Below are 14495 nucleotides of genomic sequence, written 5' to 3'. Positions count from 1 at the left end.
TTAAATTTGCTGTTGTCAAAAATTAGACGCTCTAAAATTGCTCTAGCTGTCGCGACTTCGGGGATTGCAGCCACGTTATTACAAGGAGGACGAACGGCGCATTCCGTTTTCAAACTGCCTCTTGATTTAGCTCGCTGTGAAGTCCCAACATGCAATATCAGTAAAGGTACTAACAAAGCGCAAGTGCTAAAAGAATGCGAATTAATAGTATGGGACGAATCTACACGGTCTTGAAGCACTCTGTAGAACGTTGCAAGACCTTAGGCAGAACCAGAATGTCATGGGTGGAATCGTTGTAGTACTAGCTGGTGATTTCCGGCAAACACTTTCAATTATACCTCGAGGGTCAATGGCAGATGAAATTCATGCCTGCTTAAAGTCGTCTAGGCTATGGTATTTAGTCAAAGTTATCCATTTGAAAACAACCATGAGAGTTCATTTAATGCAAGATGAAAACGCTGCGGTATTTTCGGACCATCTCATTTATATTGGAAACGGAAAAATTCCAAAGGAACCAAGTACATTTGATACAATTACCTTTCCTGCTGGATTTTGTAATACTGTCAACTCTATAGAGGAATTAAAAACGCGAGTATTTGCTAACATCGTACAAATCTTCCAAAATCACAAATGGCTCTATGAACGAGCTATCCTTGCACCAAAAAATGACTCGGTAGATGCACTTAATTTTGAAATTCAAGAGCTCTTGCCTGGTAATCCTGTTATTTATAAATCTATTGACACAGTCGTGGAAATCGACGAGGCCATTCGGTACCCTGTTGAATTCCTTAATTCACTTAATTCAAGCGGCCTGCCACCACTTAATTTAATTTTAAAAATTGGATCGCCAATTATGCTTCTAAGGAACTTAGATGCTCCTAAATTGTGCAAGGGCACAAGATTTAGTGTTAAAAAGCTGAGCCCAAATACAATTGAAGCCATCATACAAACGGGCTCTGGCAAAGGTGATGAAGTATTTATTCCACGTATTCCCTTAATGCCATCAGACACAATAATCGCGTTTAAAAGACTACAATTTCCGGTGCGCGTTGCTTTTGCGGTCACTATCAACAAATCGCTGGGTCAGTCTCTTACAGTCGCTGGTATTGACCTTCGAAGCGAATGCTTCACTCACGGACAATTATAAGTTGCCGTATCAAGAGTCAGATCGGGTAAAAATTTATACGTACTGGCTGAGAGTTCAAAAACCCGAAAAATTGTTTATTTGCAAGCCATAACAAATTAATGTTGTTCATCGAATTTTTTTTCTGTAAGTGTTTATAACAGAAAAAAACATAAAAAAGGAATAGATATTAAACGTTATCAACATATAGTTAATGTCTTTACACATACACCAAAAATAAACTAGCTGAGAGACCGCCCGAAGGGCGGGCTACTCAGCTAGTATACTATATAATATACTAAGTGTCTTCTGTCTGTCTGTCTTGCGTGTGTTTCTCTATAGACGGCCGAGCCGTTCAACCTAGGACCTCTAAATTTCTCACAGCTACTCGTAAGGCGCAAAGGCAGCGAGTCGCGCTATTTTCATAGATTTCCAATTTTGGGTTTAGTTAATTAATTAAATAATGTTAAAAAGCGAGTCGAAATCTACGTATTTTTGCCCCGGGAAAGGTGCCGTGAATCATGCAACCTAGATACACCAATACAACCAATATTTTTCTGCCTCAGTCAATTTAGTTGTTGCGCTGGGGGGGGGGGGGATAGAGTTTTTTTGACTCCGTCTTTACGGGATGTTAGTTCTAGCTGGGGCCCGACCGAAGGACTGGCTTCCCAGCTAGTGTTCTATATTGAACAAACCTTCTTTGTTCGCGGTGGAACGCTTTGTCGTTAGCCGTGGATCATTTTTTCGTTCACCTTGGAATGCTTTGTCGTTATCCAATACAAAGAGTACATGAGCTATAATTTTTAAAGCAATTAGTTTATGTCTCCTGCCAGCGGTTCATAATATTAAATTAATCAAAGTAACCCAACCTAACCCATTGCCCACCAAAAGGAAAACAAGGCCTGAAACCAGATTATTTAAATTTAGTTCCAACCTCAACTACAACAATCTTATTAAGCTTAAAACATCTACCACGAAAATGATATGCGTAAAAAAATAAACATTTTCATAGCGCCTATAGGCCGAGAACTGGTAACAAACGATTTTATAATTTATTTATATGCTGAACACGTCAAACCAAATTGCAGTATATTACGAAATATTTTCTGTAAATTTTGATTCTGGAACTTGGGCAACTACATTTCCGAACGAATTTCGTCTACATTTCCAATCAAAAAGAAATTCTTGAGAAGAACGGTGCGTGTTCTATAAATTCGAACCTTTCACAAGCTTTTTTTCGTTTTCCGCTTCGTTAGGACACGAAGGTTATTTATATCGTTATATCTGATAATCAGCGTTACAGACATAACGCCATTTGAGTCGCTAGTGAAGGAGCTACGCTCGAACAATGAAATTGAATCTTCGTTAAATTTCGAAACACATTGTACAAATGCCAAAACAACTTCATTAAAACATGTTCTAACTCATCCTGTAAATAAATTACGAAGCACATTTTATACATCCTATACAAAAACAACGAGTAATAGTTTAATCAACCAGTACACTAACTTAAAACAACAACAATGTACGAAAAGAAAACCTATAACAAAGCGCACTCTAAACCACTCATTTATTACTTTTGGCCATACGACGTTTTCCGCAAAATAGTGTCAGACTTATTTGTTAGTACATGTACATGAAACCAATACAAAGAAATCTATGTAGGATTGGGTATAAAAGCTGTTCTAATGGTAACAAATCTATTCTTTTGTGTAGTTTACAAGCCTTCCTCCAGAAGGCGAAAGAGCATTCGTTCTTATTTGAACGAAAAAAATATCTTGAACACACCGTTCTCTGTTACATACCTTTAGAAAGCTATTGTTAATTTTTGAACTGACTGTTCTAAGTTTAACATCTTCAGAACGACTTTTTTAAAAGTGTATAATATAATGGCTCCATTTAGTTAGCCTCTCGTAGCATGCAATTTTCAAATAAGTAAGTGCATCTAATTGCACCCATCAAGCACCGTAGTGCATCACCAAAAATATTTTATGCACCATCAGGGGAAGGCAGGAAATTCAAAATTTAAAGTCGGAGCTAAGTTAACGACAGCCCCCTTCTCCCACTTCAGATTTCAATAATTCAAACGTGCCTAATCGAATGCACCAACGATGCTAACGGCTGCACCCACTAATCATCTTATTACAAAAATGACTTCTACACTTTAAGATAATTGACATTTTTAGCAGCTTATAAAACAGGCGCAAACGCGAACGTCAACGACTTTTCCTAACTTTGGAACAGGAAAGTCGTAGACGATAGGGATAACGGTTGTGTTATTAGCTGCTGAAGCTGTGTAATAGAAGAATTAAGCTCAAGCTTATTTTGCGGTCGTGCACGACATCAAGTTGCTTAATTTGAAGGCAAAATAAAGTGATGGGCCAATAGTAAAGTTGCGTATTCTAGATAAATATCGTATTATTGTTCTTGCTTGAAGTCACAAGAACCCAAACATTGTACATATTTTCTTAATGAACATAAGTTAACTAATCGCTTTCTTTGTTGCCCGTTCTCCCAAACTTAGTTTTTAATTTTTTAAGTTTATTTTTATTACACAGTATTCTGGGAGAATTGATAATTATTCGATACGCAATCCAACCAAATTATGTCAATGAGAAAGAATCCTCGAAATTTACAATTTTCCTTTCCAGTACACTTCTCAAGGCCGGGATTTGCAAAACATTTTGATTTTGAATAACGATGTTTCGTAAAATATCATTGATAGAGTTATTTAAATTTTTCGTCAAATTGAAACTAATTCATTTTAATAAAAAAATATTTACATGTTTGAAAATTAGGGAGATTTAAAGACTTCGTGTTTATTCAAATAAAAATCATATCTTTGCGAATATATGTAAAAAAGTGTACCGGTTTTTAGCACTATCCGCATAATTCTTCATATAATTTGAATATTTATTTCAAACAAAACACATAACTCAAGTTACATTGATTTGGTTTTAAGGCGACGTTGGGTGGTTGTAGCTGAAAATGTCCATACAATAAGTTTAGCGTGTTGTTCAGTCATAAATTCGCTTGTTCAGTCATAAATTCGCTTGTCCCACAATAAGTAAGACCCCCGCTACTTCCGCAGAGTAGATACATTTTATGCAGGTTTTCCTACAATCAATTATATAGCGGGTAAAATAAATTTCATAAAAATTCGGAACGATGTGGAAATTATTTCCTTACGTAGAAGTCATTCCCGTTGAATAACGAGAAAGACAAGTTGTAAGGGGCTTGCCCGATTTGCATTACCTGCGCCATCCAAAAGCTCTCACATTCTCATTCACTATTTAAGTTTAATTTCTAAACTAAATTTAAAAGTGGTGTTTTAAACTTGAAGAAAACGTCGAAATTTATTAAACTTGCTGGTTGCGTATAAGTGTGATCATTTTTCATTTCACTGACTTACCTTAGGCTTATGGATTATATAAGACTTCATTAAATACTTAATGGATTATACATTCAACTTAGAGATGAGCGGGCCGCCCGAAATCCGTCAAAGCCCGCGGGTCGAATTCGGTCGGCCCGTTGCTTATGCAGGCGGATATTTAAAAAACCTTGAGTTTTGAAAAAAACGGGCGGGCGGACTCCCTATCAGACAAAATAAAAGTGGGCACGGGCAGGTTCACTGATTCATTGAAACAAGCGTATGTTGGCATACGGTGTTACGCCCGCGGGATATTTCAGGCGTGGGCTACAACCCCACAAACCTCCACGGGCAGGTAATTGGGTACGGCGCGCGCACTTATTTCGGGTTGGATTATGAAATATCAACATATATTGGGCGCGAGCTTGTAACATACAAATTTAACAGTCGCAAGACGGTTTTACAACAACAGTGCAGAAACCTCCATTGTTATGGCGATAATTGCCCGCGATATATATCGATTACACATTAATTAATAATATTGTTATACGTCATTTACTCGGACCAAATATACTCGTCTGGCTTGGCTGTACTAGCAACAGCGCAATTTTCGAAATATTTTACGAAATACTTTAACGTCGATGTTCCGTCATCTACAGTTCAGAAAAATATAGTAATAGGAAAGGCTACCTTAGAGCGATACTCAAGCGAATCTAAATACCTTTATTTGAGAGAAACGAGTTTTATGTTTTAAATCTAGAATAATAACAATGATAATCTTATAATTGATGGGTACAAAAAGATGGTTTAAATTGATATTAGAAGTGACGAATTGAGTCATTCTTATGTAAACTCATTTGAAGATTCTTATTTCGAAATACTTTCAAAAGTAACGTATCTCGACATGCTTGATTCTTGCTATCAGGTAGCGAGCGCCGCGTAGACGGCAATCTCGACTTATCCCACGCATTTAGGGAGGGAGGGGATTTAAGGGTCTCATGAGGTCAAATGAGGTGGTCAAACTTCCTTTGGTATCCCACCGATGGGCGTAGTCTTTATACATCTCTCGACCCCGATTAGTCTCTTGCGAACTGTCCCACTGAACCCACTGAACCCACTAGCCTCGTGAGTTCAATTGTTAGAGTGAATGGTATGTTCATGTCATAACCGACCAAAAGTAATTGTAACGGTGACGACCATATTGTAGCGCGTATTGAACCCAGTTTGAGAAAAGAGTGTAATCCGACTTTGTTTGACATATAATAAGCACGTTTCATTAACTTTGTTAATGACCGATAGGTTTTCGAGCAAAAAAATGTGCAAAACTCTGACCACATAGGCCTTCGAGTAAACAGTCTGAAGTTCTGTTGGAATTTCGCTTTAGTCCCATTCGACCGAAATCCCTTCGACCGAAGGTGGTTTTTGAGGTGTTCCATTCGACCGAATTCCGCCGAAACGTGCGGTTTTTATGTGTCCCATTCGACCGAACGCTGCTATATAAATTGGCTTTTGCTATGTTTTCAATGAAGTTACTGAAGTCGTTTGCAATGGAGCGGATAGCTAATAAAGGAGGGTATTTATACCTCAATAATAATAATTTATTCCGTCTTAATAAAAAGAAAGATACAAATTGCTATTTTTCTTGCCGAAACGCGATGTGTTAAGTAAAAACTGAAATAGTAAACTTAACCTAACCTAACCTAACCTAACGTAAACATGGAGCTTCGATAGTACATACCTTATAAATAAAATACCAAATCACCCCGCCAATTGGGCTACATTTTAAAATTCTTTCGGTCGAATGGGAATAAACGATAATTTCTGGCTATTTAAAGTGTCTTTTTCAATTTTTGACTCCAAGGTCTATGTCGTCGGAGTTTCGCGCATTTATTTTTAGCACGAAGACCTATTGGTTCGCGTATCGTTTTATAATATTTGTTAGGGTTTAGCCTAATGTACCCTTTTTTCATGGACGTTTTATCATTTTTCGTCCACGTTACTCACCCACGTGGCCAGTTCACCTCTTATAGTATAAAAGAAACAGGTAACTGTTGTTGCAAGTGCCACCCCGAGGTGTTAATTTCTAAGTTGGTACTTACTGACATTCAAATTAATAATTAGCAAGTCTTTAGTCTGATACGAAAGTGAAAATTTGTTGTGCCCCCGGCAGCATCATATACAAACTGATTTTTAATATACTATGAATACAGAAAAAAAACCTCGGGGTTGCTTGGTATACTGTAATGACCTTGGTTCTACGAATATGCTACGAATAGACTGTTGCACAGTGCGTAAACAATTGTACTCGTCCGCCGTAGTTATGTAGTTTCACGGGTTTTTGTTGATTTTACTAAGATTTCATACCCCCCCTCCTGGAATTGTCATTATAGAAATTGCTTCATACACGTAGAGACAAAAAAGCCTATTAACTCAAATAATTACATTTTGAAATTAGGGGATTGCAAATTTAATACTGAATTTCATACACTGATAAATAGAGTTTGCTAAATTACAGCCCTAGAGCCTGGCTTCCATCGTGTACAAATTACAAATTTACATTAGTGTCCTGAATCTGCCAATCACGTTTATGAACCATTTATTCGCCGTCGCTTCACTCATAAACAAAATAAGCTACGCCAGAATTATATAATTTATATCTGGAAGATAAGTGTTTATCTTCCATTAATGGCAATCTTCCTACTTTAAAGATGCAGATTAGCAGGATAGTGCCGAAAATAACTTATTTACAAACTTAAAGATCATAGCCGCATTCGTCGTAGCGGCAGCGCCGTAACCGGCCTTAAAATTTGAGTAGGGCTCTAGTAGGGCACTGTTTTTGGTGGCTTAGTATGAGTGAGCGAGGCGCTCCGCAATGTATATTTTCAAATTGATGAAAATTATAATGTTTTAGTCTCAATGGGCAGTCGATCAGAGCTTGTAACGAGGGAAGTTCATAATAATTTTTCGAGTAAAGAAATATACCCTCTATGGGGATATGCTTCCCAAAACTGAATAAATTAGGTACGCGGCATACGCCCCATAGAATGTTTGAGAACTGATAAATAAAATTTTCGGCGGCGTAAAAACTATGAAATTCAAATTTCAGACTAGATATCACTATTTAATCCTTTTCAAAAGTACATCATTTTCTCTTTACACTGCTAGTTTTCTAGTTTTTTCTTTAACATTTATAGTTATTCAAATTTAAAAAAAATTATTTGTTTATACTGCTCATCGATAATTTTTGTAACCAAAAAATTTAAATTTTCTAATATTAAAATAATAATGCCTTCAACTGAAAAACTTTAATGATCACCAAAATATCTGGGTAGGGCATTTTCCTCAGATTTCAATTTCATCTCAAATTTCTAGGTAGGGCACTGCCCGAGTGCCCCCCCCCTGGTTACGGCCCTGCGTAGCGGACATTACTTACTTGGGTTAGACTCACTTTAAAATTATAAAAATTAAAAGTTAAGAAATTTGCTACATTTTAACACCTATTGTTACCTTCACTTGAGAATAAAAGTTAGAATAGGTCGATTCCGAAAGTCAGTGGAGACTCACTTTCCCTTCGTCAGGAGAGGGAGGACAGAAGACGACAGACCAAACGACGTTATGACGCGCAATGGATTTTTTCTTTAAAATTAAATAATGGTTAGATGAAACTAAAAATTTCATATTTATTTCATTTAAAATGGCTGGGTGAGCCCCTCTGAAGCTGTGTCTCCTAGCGGCGAAATTGGGACTTCAAAATGTAAGTTTTTGGGCTTGAAAAACTAGTGCTTGGCAGATCCAGCTCCTAAAATATTCGGATAAGGAGCCAAAACCGACTTTTGTACCAGTTTACAACCTTATACGCATTTAGGAGGGCTTCGTTGCAAACGTGCACCTAGATTTATCTGCAATATTACCTGTTCAAATTTTATACTTGTCTTACCATTATCTTGTAAGATCACGGGCTTTGCAAATTATAGTTGTTTATTGCGCGCTTCTGTAACAGGACTTAATTATCTGGGGCTTCAGCACTTCGATTTCACTATAAAGATCTTCAGTGTAAGTATTGTTTTTGGCGGTTCGGTAATAGTATTTTAGTATCATGTTATTTCGTAATGCGTATTTTATTATCGCGAGCTTCAGCAATAGTATTTTATTATCGCGGATACAAACCATGCTGCATTACGAAACACAGGCGTCCGCCCTCAATTTTTTTTAATTTTATTTGATATACAAAATTATACATGTATGACCTTACAACCGCCTGCACTTGATAAAATTCACCATAATAAGCCCGTTGTTTCACTTAAAAAACATTTCAAACACAATAACGCCAATCTGCCTGCAAAATGTATTCTTACGGGTGCCATTGGGGGCCTGCATTTGATAAAACACTTTCCTTTCGGGAGGAAGCCCGATATCGTAAACGGGCAATAGCCCGTAGCCAAATATGACCCGTTTCACGATTTTCAAACATCATTAACAGGGATTGTGCCCATAGGGACTCTGCCCGCGGGCGTTTGAGCCTGCTAAAAGTGGTGCGCCCGCTCACCTCTAATTCAACTCAACCTGTTGGGGACTGTGATGAAAAGTGTTGTCTGTGTTGCGAAACCCATGATGTTTTATTTCGATTCTCAAAAGTCAAAAGGTTTCAGCATAATAAAAGTCGTCACAACGAGTTCCAATCGAATATAATACATATTTGTAAAATAGAAACAAAACATTTCGTTTTTTGTTAGACTTCAACAAATTGGAATTAACCTTAAAATTTTGAATTCAATAAAAAATTGGAAATGATGTAACGTTCTGCTTATAAGGGTATAAAATAGCCTTTCATTTATTATTTACAGCTCAACTACAGCTTTATCGATGCATCGGACTATTTCAACGGCCAAAATCAATTTCGAGGCGATGAAGTTCCATTTGTTAGTCACATCGATACCGTGAGAGTAATGTCAGCGTATTATTACATAAGCGAATATACATTTCTAATGGGTCCTGCTCCTGAAAAAGACGGAATTTGGAAGGCACTGCCTCAAAGCGACAATTATGTAAGTTCAACATCAAGACATAAATATTTTCATTAAAACTTTGCTTTAGCTAAATTCAGCATAGAAGATTTTTGTATATTTTTAAATAGGAATTACTTATTAAAACAATAGGAAAAAAGAAATAAAGTTCTTAAAATTTTCTACCGGTTAAGGAGGGAGTTTGGAACTGGTATAACGGAATTGTTAGCATTTTGCCTCAAAACAAGACTAGCCAGGTTCGATCCTAACTTGTGGCTTAGGATGAAAACTTAGAAGAAATCCTTCAGCGTTGAGTTTGCAAGTTATCGTTTGCCCTTAAATTATTTTTCTATCAGAAGTGGTTTTGCCTTGTTCAGCAAAAATATTTACTTATATTTAAAATGAAATTCAAATAGTTTATTTTGGCTCTGCTTTATCCGATCTGGCACTTGGTTAAAGTACGATCGCGAAGAGGAGCCGGGTTCGATATCAGTTTGGCGAAGCAGTTGAAAACTCGGTCCTACTCCTTCCACGTTGAGTTTTCAATTAAAATAACACTCGTTAAGTTTAACGGTAATAGTGAGTGAACTGGCTTTTGGCTCGCGTGACATAAAGGGCTTACCCCTACCATCCTAGGCAATTAAACTAGGGCCGCGTTCAGTAACAGAAAACGGTTGGACCGTTGAATGCGCATTCGCTACTGTACGACTTTTTTCACTTCTGGGATTGACGTCACGTTTGCAAACGGAAAGTCAACGAAATAAGCGGCTGCAAGAGCCGGTTATTTTGATAATTTCCATGGCACCCTTTACCCCATAGTCGAACCACCGCATAAAGGCCGTTCCTCCCCTTTTTTCCCATGTGAAAATTACCGTGGTACCCTTCCCCATTTTTCCCATTTGATAATTACCGTTCCTCCCCTTTTCCCCATGTGATAATTACCGTGGTACCCCTCTTTGCTTTTCCCATGTGATAATTACCGTGGTACCCTCTCCCCCTTTTCTCCATGCGATAATTTCCGAAGTACTCACCTCCCCCTTTCCGACGCGAGAATTTCCGTGGCACCCTTTACCCCATAGTTGAACCACCGCAGTAAGGCCCTTCCTCCCCCTTTCCCCCATGTGATAATTACCGTGGTACCCCCTCTCCGCTTTTCACATGTGATAATTACCTTGGTACCCCTCTCCGCTTTTCCCATGTGATAATTTCCGTAGTACTCCCCTCCCCATTTCCAACGCGATAATTTCCAAAAAACTTTTCCCCGCAAAAATAACTCAAACTCGCAGTCGTTCCGAACATCCCTGTACCCCTTTAAACCCCCTGTATCCAATGGCTGATGCATAAAGCCCACGAGACTAACGTACGTCGAGAGAGCGTCGGAACTAACCCGAACCACCCCCCCCCTCGCCGTTTCCAAAACTCAGAGTCACAGGCCTTCTGATACTATCCCGCACGATCCCGACCTCCCCGTCCGAAATTTGCGGCCGCAAGAGAGAAAATTTTCGGGTGTATTGCGTGTTGGGACAAACACGGCCCCACTCTCAGGGGCAAAAGATTTCGAGCATTTTTAGAAACTGACATTTGCCTCACTTTTGAAAATTTTTATTAAAAAAACTAAAAACCAAATCGGAAATCGAAGCCGACTCGATGCGAAAACGCAAATCGTAGCGTACGTAAAAAAATGCCACGCGACGCTCGCGCCCTTAACGCGCGCGCGAAAAGCGTCAGAAAAGCGAGAAATAAATCCCGAAAATCGGTTGACGAACCTACCTACCTACCACCCAACCAACAGCTTTTTATTATATAGATACTCTGGTTATGAAATATTTTGAAAACGAGAATGGGCATAATTTTGAAATTATAATTTGAAAAAATGGCAATTTAACTTCAAATTATTTATAACAAAAAGACTAAGATAGCGACTAGTGTTTTACGTAGCCACACTGTAATAAAGGGACTTCGAACCTTTCATCTTAAATAAATGTTCACTATTATTTCGGGTTTCTTAAACATTTTACATGGTCTGTTCTTTTCTTCGATTTATTTCTTGATAAATAATTTTTTTCTGATTCTTTTCAGGTTTATTTTTATACAGTACTGTCAGTTTTCACCGTATCTTTGTATTACTTTGTGAATTATGGTTGTCAGAAGAATGTTGGAAAAAACATAAATTACATTTCTCGATATTTCCTTTACATCTACGAAATGTTCATTATCTTTCTCAATCAAAGTAAGTGGAAAACAATTTGTAAAATATATATCTCAAGATAAAAAAAACTAATAAGGGTGGTAAAAAATTAGTTTTCAGCCCTTGTGCAGATTACCTAGGCAACTTTATCTTATATTTTCTGGTACTTCGAAGAATTACAAATAATTTGTCTTAACTTAACAAGTTGCAAACATGCTGGATTTAATTGGAAGCTATCCAGTTTTAGACTTAACTTAAGCTTTCACTCTTACAGTTGACCGAGTCTTAAAATAACATTAGATTTTTTTACGATTGATCAAAAGAATAATATTTTTGACGAAAAAACATCTTTTAATTCCATGATACAATATTTGTAAAGAGTACTATGGCTATAAGTTAAACTATATTATTAAAAAATGTCGCTCATACAAGAATAACACCAAAAGTATTTTTTTTGTACACATAAGTGTAGAAAAATAAATTTATTTTATTACAATTCCCGTACCCTTCCTGCAATGCAGCATATAATGTTTAATTTTAATTATCATGAGTTTGAAAATAACCTTCCATACACAACCTTAAAAGCATTAGGAATTAAGTAGACACTTTCAAACAATTTAAGGTGTTCTGTAAATGTTTTTACACTAAAGGATGTTGAACGACGTTAAAACATTTTTTAATAATTTTATTTAAATCAAATGTTTTTTAACAAAGTGAAAAACTGTGTAACAACTTGCTGGTTCTTGTAACTGTTTGCTACACAATAAAAGCTATTCTATAAATATATACAGGGTTTTTTGCTTGAAAAAGTATTTTTTTACAACAAAAATAATTAAATTAAAGGAAAAACATTTAGCTAGCCCAATTTGTCACTTTTTAAAGTCTTGTTTTTCAGTAAAAAAATCGTTTAATTCTTTCGAACCAACGATATTCATGTTTTCGATGACATGTTGTCAGCGAGTGAACCCAGGCATGTATAACGTACCATAAAAATTTCAACTTTCTAGAGAACCTAGTTTTAAAAAAATATATATTTTTTCGAGCAAATAAAAACACGCTGCTTACAACCGACTTTGCTACTCTCATTTTGTATATCATTTTGTAAATGAAGGCATGTTTATCTATTCTTCGTAGTGCGTTACTCGAATGAAAAAAAGTAGTTTGATTCTTCCTAAATTTCTAACGTCGTATTTTGAGGCTAACCTCTGTCCAAATTCGTCCAAAGTGGCTAAGCTTTTTGCAATGACTGGCAAATGATTGACATTTACTCCAATGATTATCTTTTACGTGATTTTTTAGAAATATTTAGTTTCTGTTGATAACATTGTCGAGTTTGATCACTAAATCCCATGTTTCGTTTATTTTCAGTATTTTTTTACTTTGATCATCGCTTTTCTCTAATTATCTGTTTCTGGTCCTGACAACGTCTCATTAACACTCTGTGTATCTTCGTTTATGGGATAAATACCCTCAGAGAATACTGCTCGAAGTTAAAAATCTATTTTCCGATAGTCATTGGGAGGTTCTAACACCTGTGTCATGTGCTGACACGGCTAGCTAAGGGAATTGTAGAAGCGTTCTCTCTGTGAAAAGGTTTCATCAAAGAGTCCTACAAATCTTTCATTTTCCTTATTAACTTCTTCGGGCTGGTCTTTATTATGTTCCTCAAAAATTTCTTTATTGTTTTCAATATTTATTTCGGTATTATTATCTGCTGTTTCTTCCTTTTCCAAGAACGTTTTTTATCTACAACTACTTTGTGTTTGTTTTTTGTATTATTTTTCTTAGCTTTCATAATTATGAACGGCAACACGTATTCTTAGAAATTTACGGGTCGACATACAAAAAGGTCCTTCTCAACATTCCAAAGTTTAAATCCGTTAGTTTCAGTCGAATTTCCAACAAAACGTATTCAGTTGCTTTATCATCGAGCTTTCTTCTAAGTGATTCGTGTACTCTGGCCTATACACGGTTACCAAGCTCCTTCAAGTCGCGTAGGTTTACTTTACTTCCCATCCATACTTATTCGGGTATGTTTCCGGTAGTACTTTGTGATAAGAATTTGTTTCTTATGAACACCACTGTTGTCAGCTCATAGATAATTTGGAAGTTGAGGTTGTAGAAAAATACATATGGTCATATCCATTAATATCTGATTCATCCGCTCTGCAACGTCGTTTTTTTTGGGAGTTCCAGGGACTGTTGGTGGTCTCGTTATTCCTAGTGCTTTCAAATATTCGTCAAATTCGTTGCGACAATATTCTCATCCGGTGTCAGTTCGCAGAGCCTTTAATTTTTCCGCGCATCTTCTTTTTACTATTTAAATCTGTCTGGGGTTTCGCATTTCCGCTTTATAGCAAACCTTGAAAATTTGTCTATAATGTGATAATGTATTTGGATCCATCTTTCGCTACAAGATTTGTAAGTCCGACTACAAGAAAAGGTAAAAATTAAAGAACTTTTTTGTTCTTAGCGTTTTCCTTGATTTATATGGTAAGTGGTTCATTTCCCCGCGTTAAAATTATCATCTGCCTTTTCTGGACTAACTAATATTTCATTAGAATTTCGTAAACTTCTCACCGCTTTCGAATGTCGATGCCATAATTGTACTTCGTCTTTCTTTATTTTATTAACAACAGCTACAAGACTGGATTCATCTGTCTATTTTACGAATACCTTTCCTTCTTTCTCTATCTATTTAATTTTGCAGTGAGATAAATAATTCCACGACTTTCTTCAGATATCTTTGCTTCGGTACCTTAAAATTTGACACAGTTTATTTTCGATTATTCTCGCGACGGAAAGATGGTT

The 14495-nt window shown here is 36.7% G+C and overlaps 1 protein-coding gene across 1 annotated transcript; it reads left to right on the top strand.

Annotated features, from left to right (window-relative positions):
* The first annotated feature begins 280 nt into the window (after positions 1-280).
* Positions 281-1147, top strand: LOC149954636 (uncharacterized). Its single transcript, XM_090165275.1, has one exon. It carries the CDS (start codon positions 281-283, stop codon positions 1145-1147), a length of 867 nt encoding a protein of 288 aa, XP_090021401.1.
* Positions 1148-14495: the final 13348 nt, after the last annotated feature.

Source organism: Leiobunum rupestre, chromosome 2 (assembly GCF_980474605.1).
Source record: "Leiobunum rupestre chromosome 2, qqLeiRupe1.1.hap1, whole genome shotgun sequence".
NCBI classification, from domain to species: domain Eukaryota; kingdom Metazoa; phylum Arthropoda; class Arachnida; order Opiliones; family Sclerosomatidae; genus Leiobunum; species Leiobunum rupestre.
Note: the sequence above shows the minus strand (reverse complement) of the source record. Positions and strands in the feature narration are given on the sequence as shown.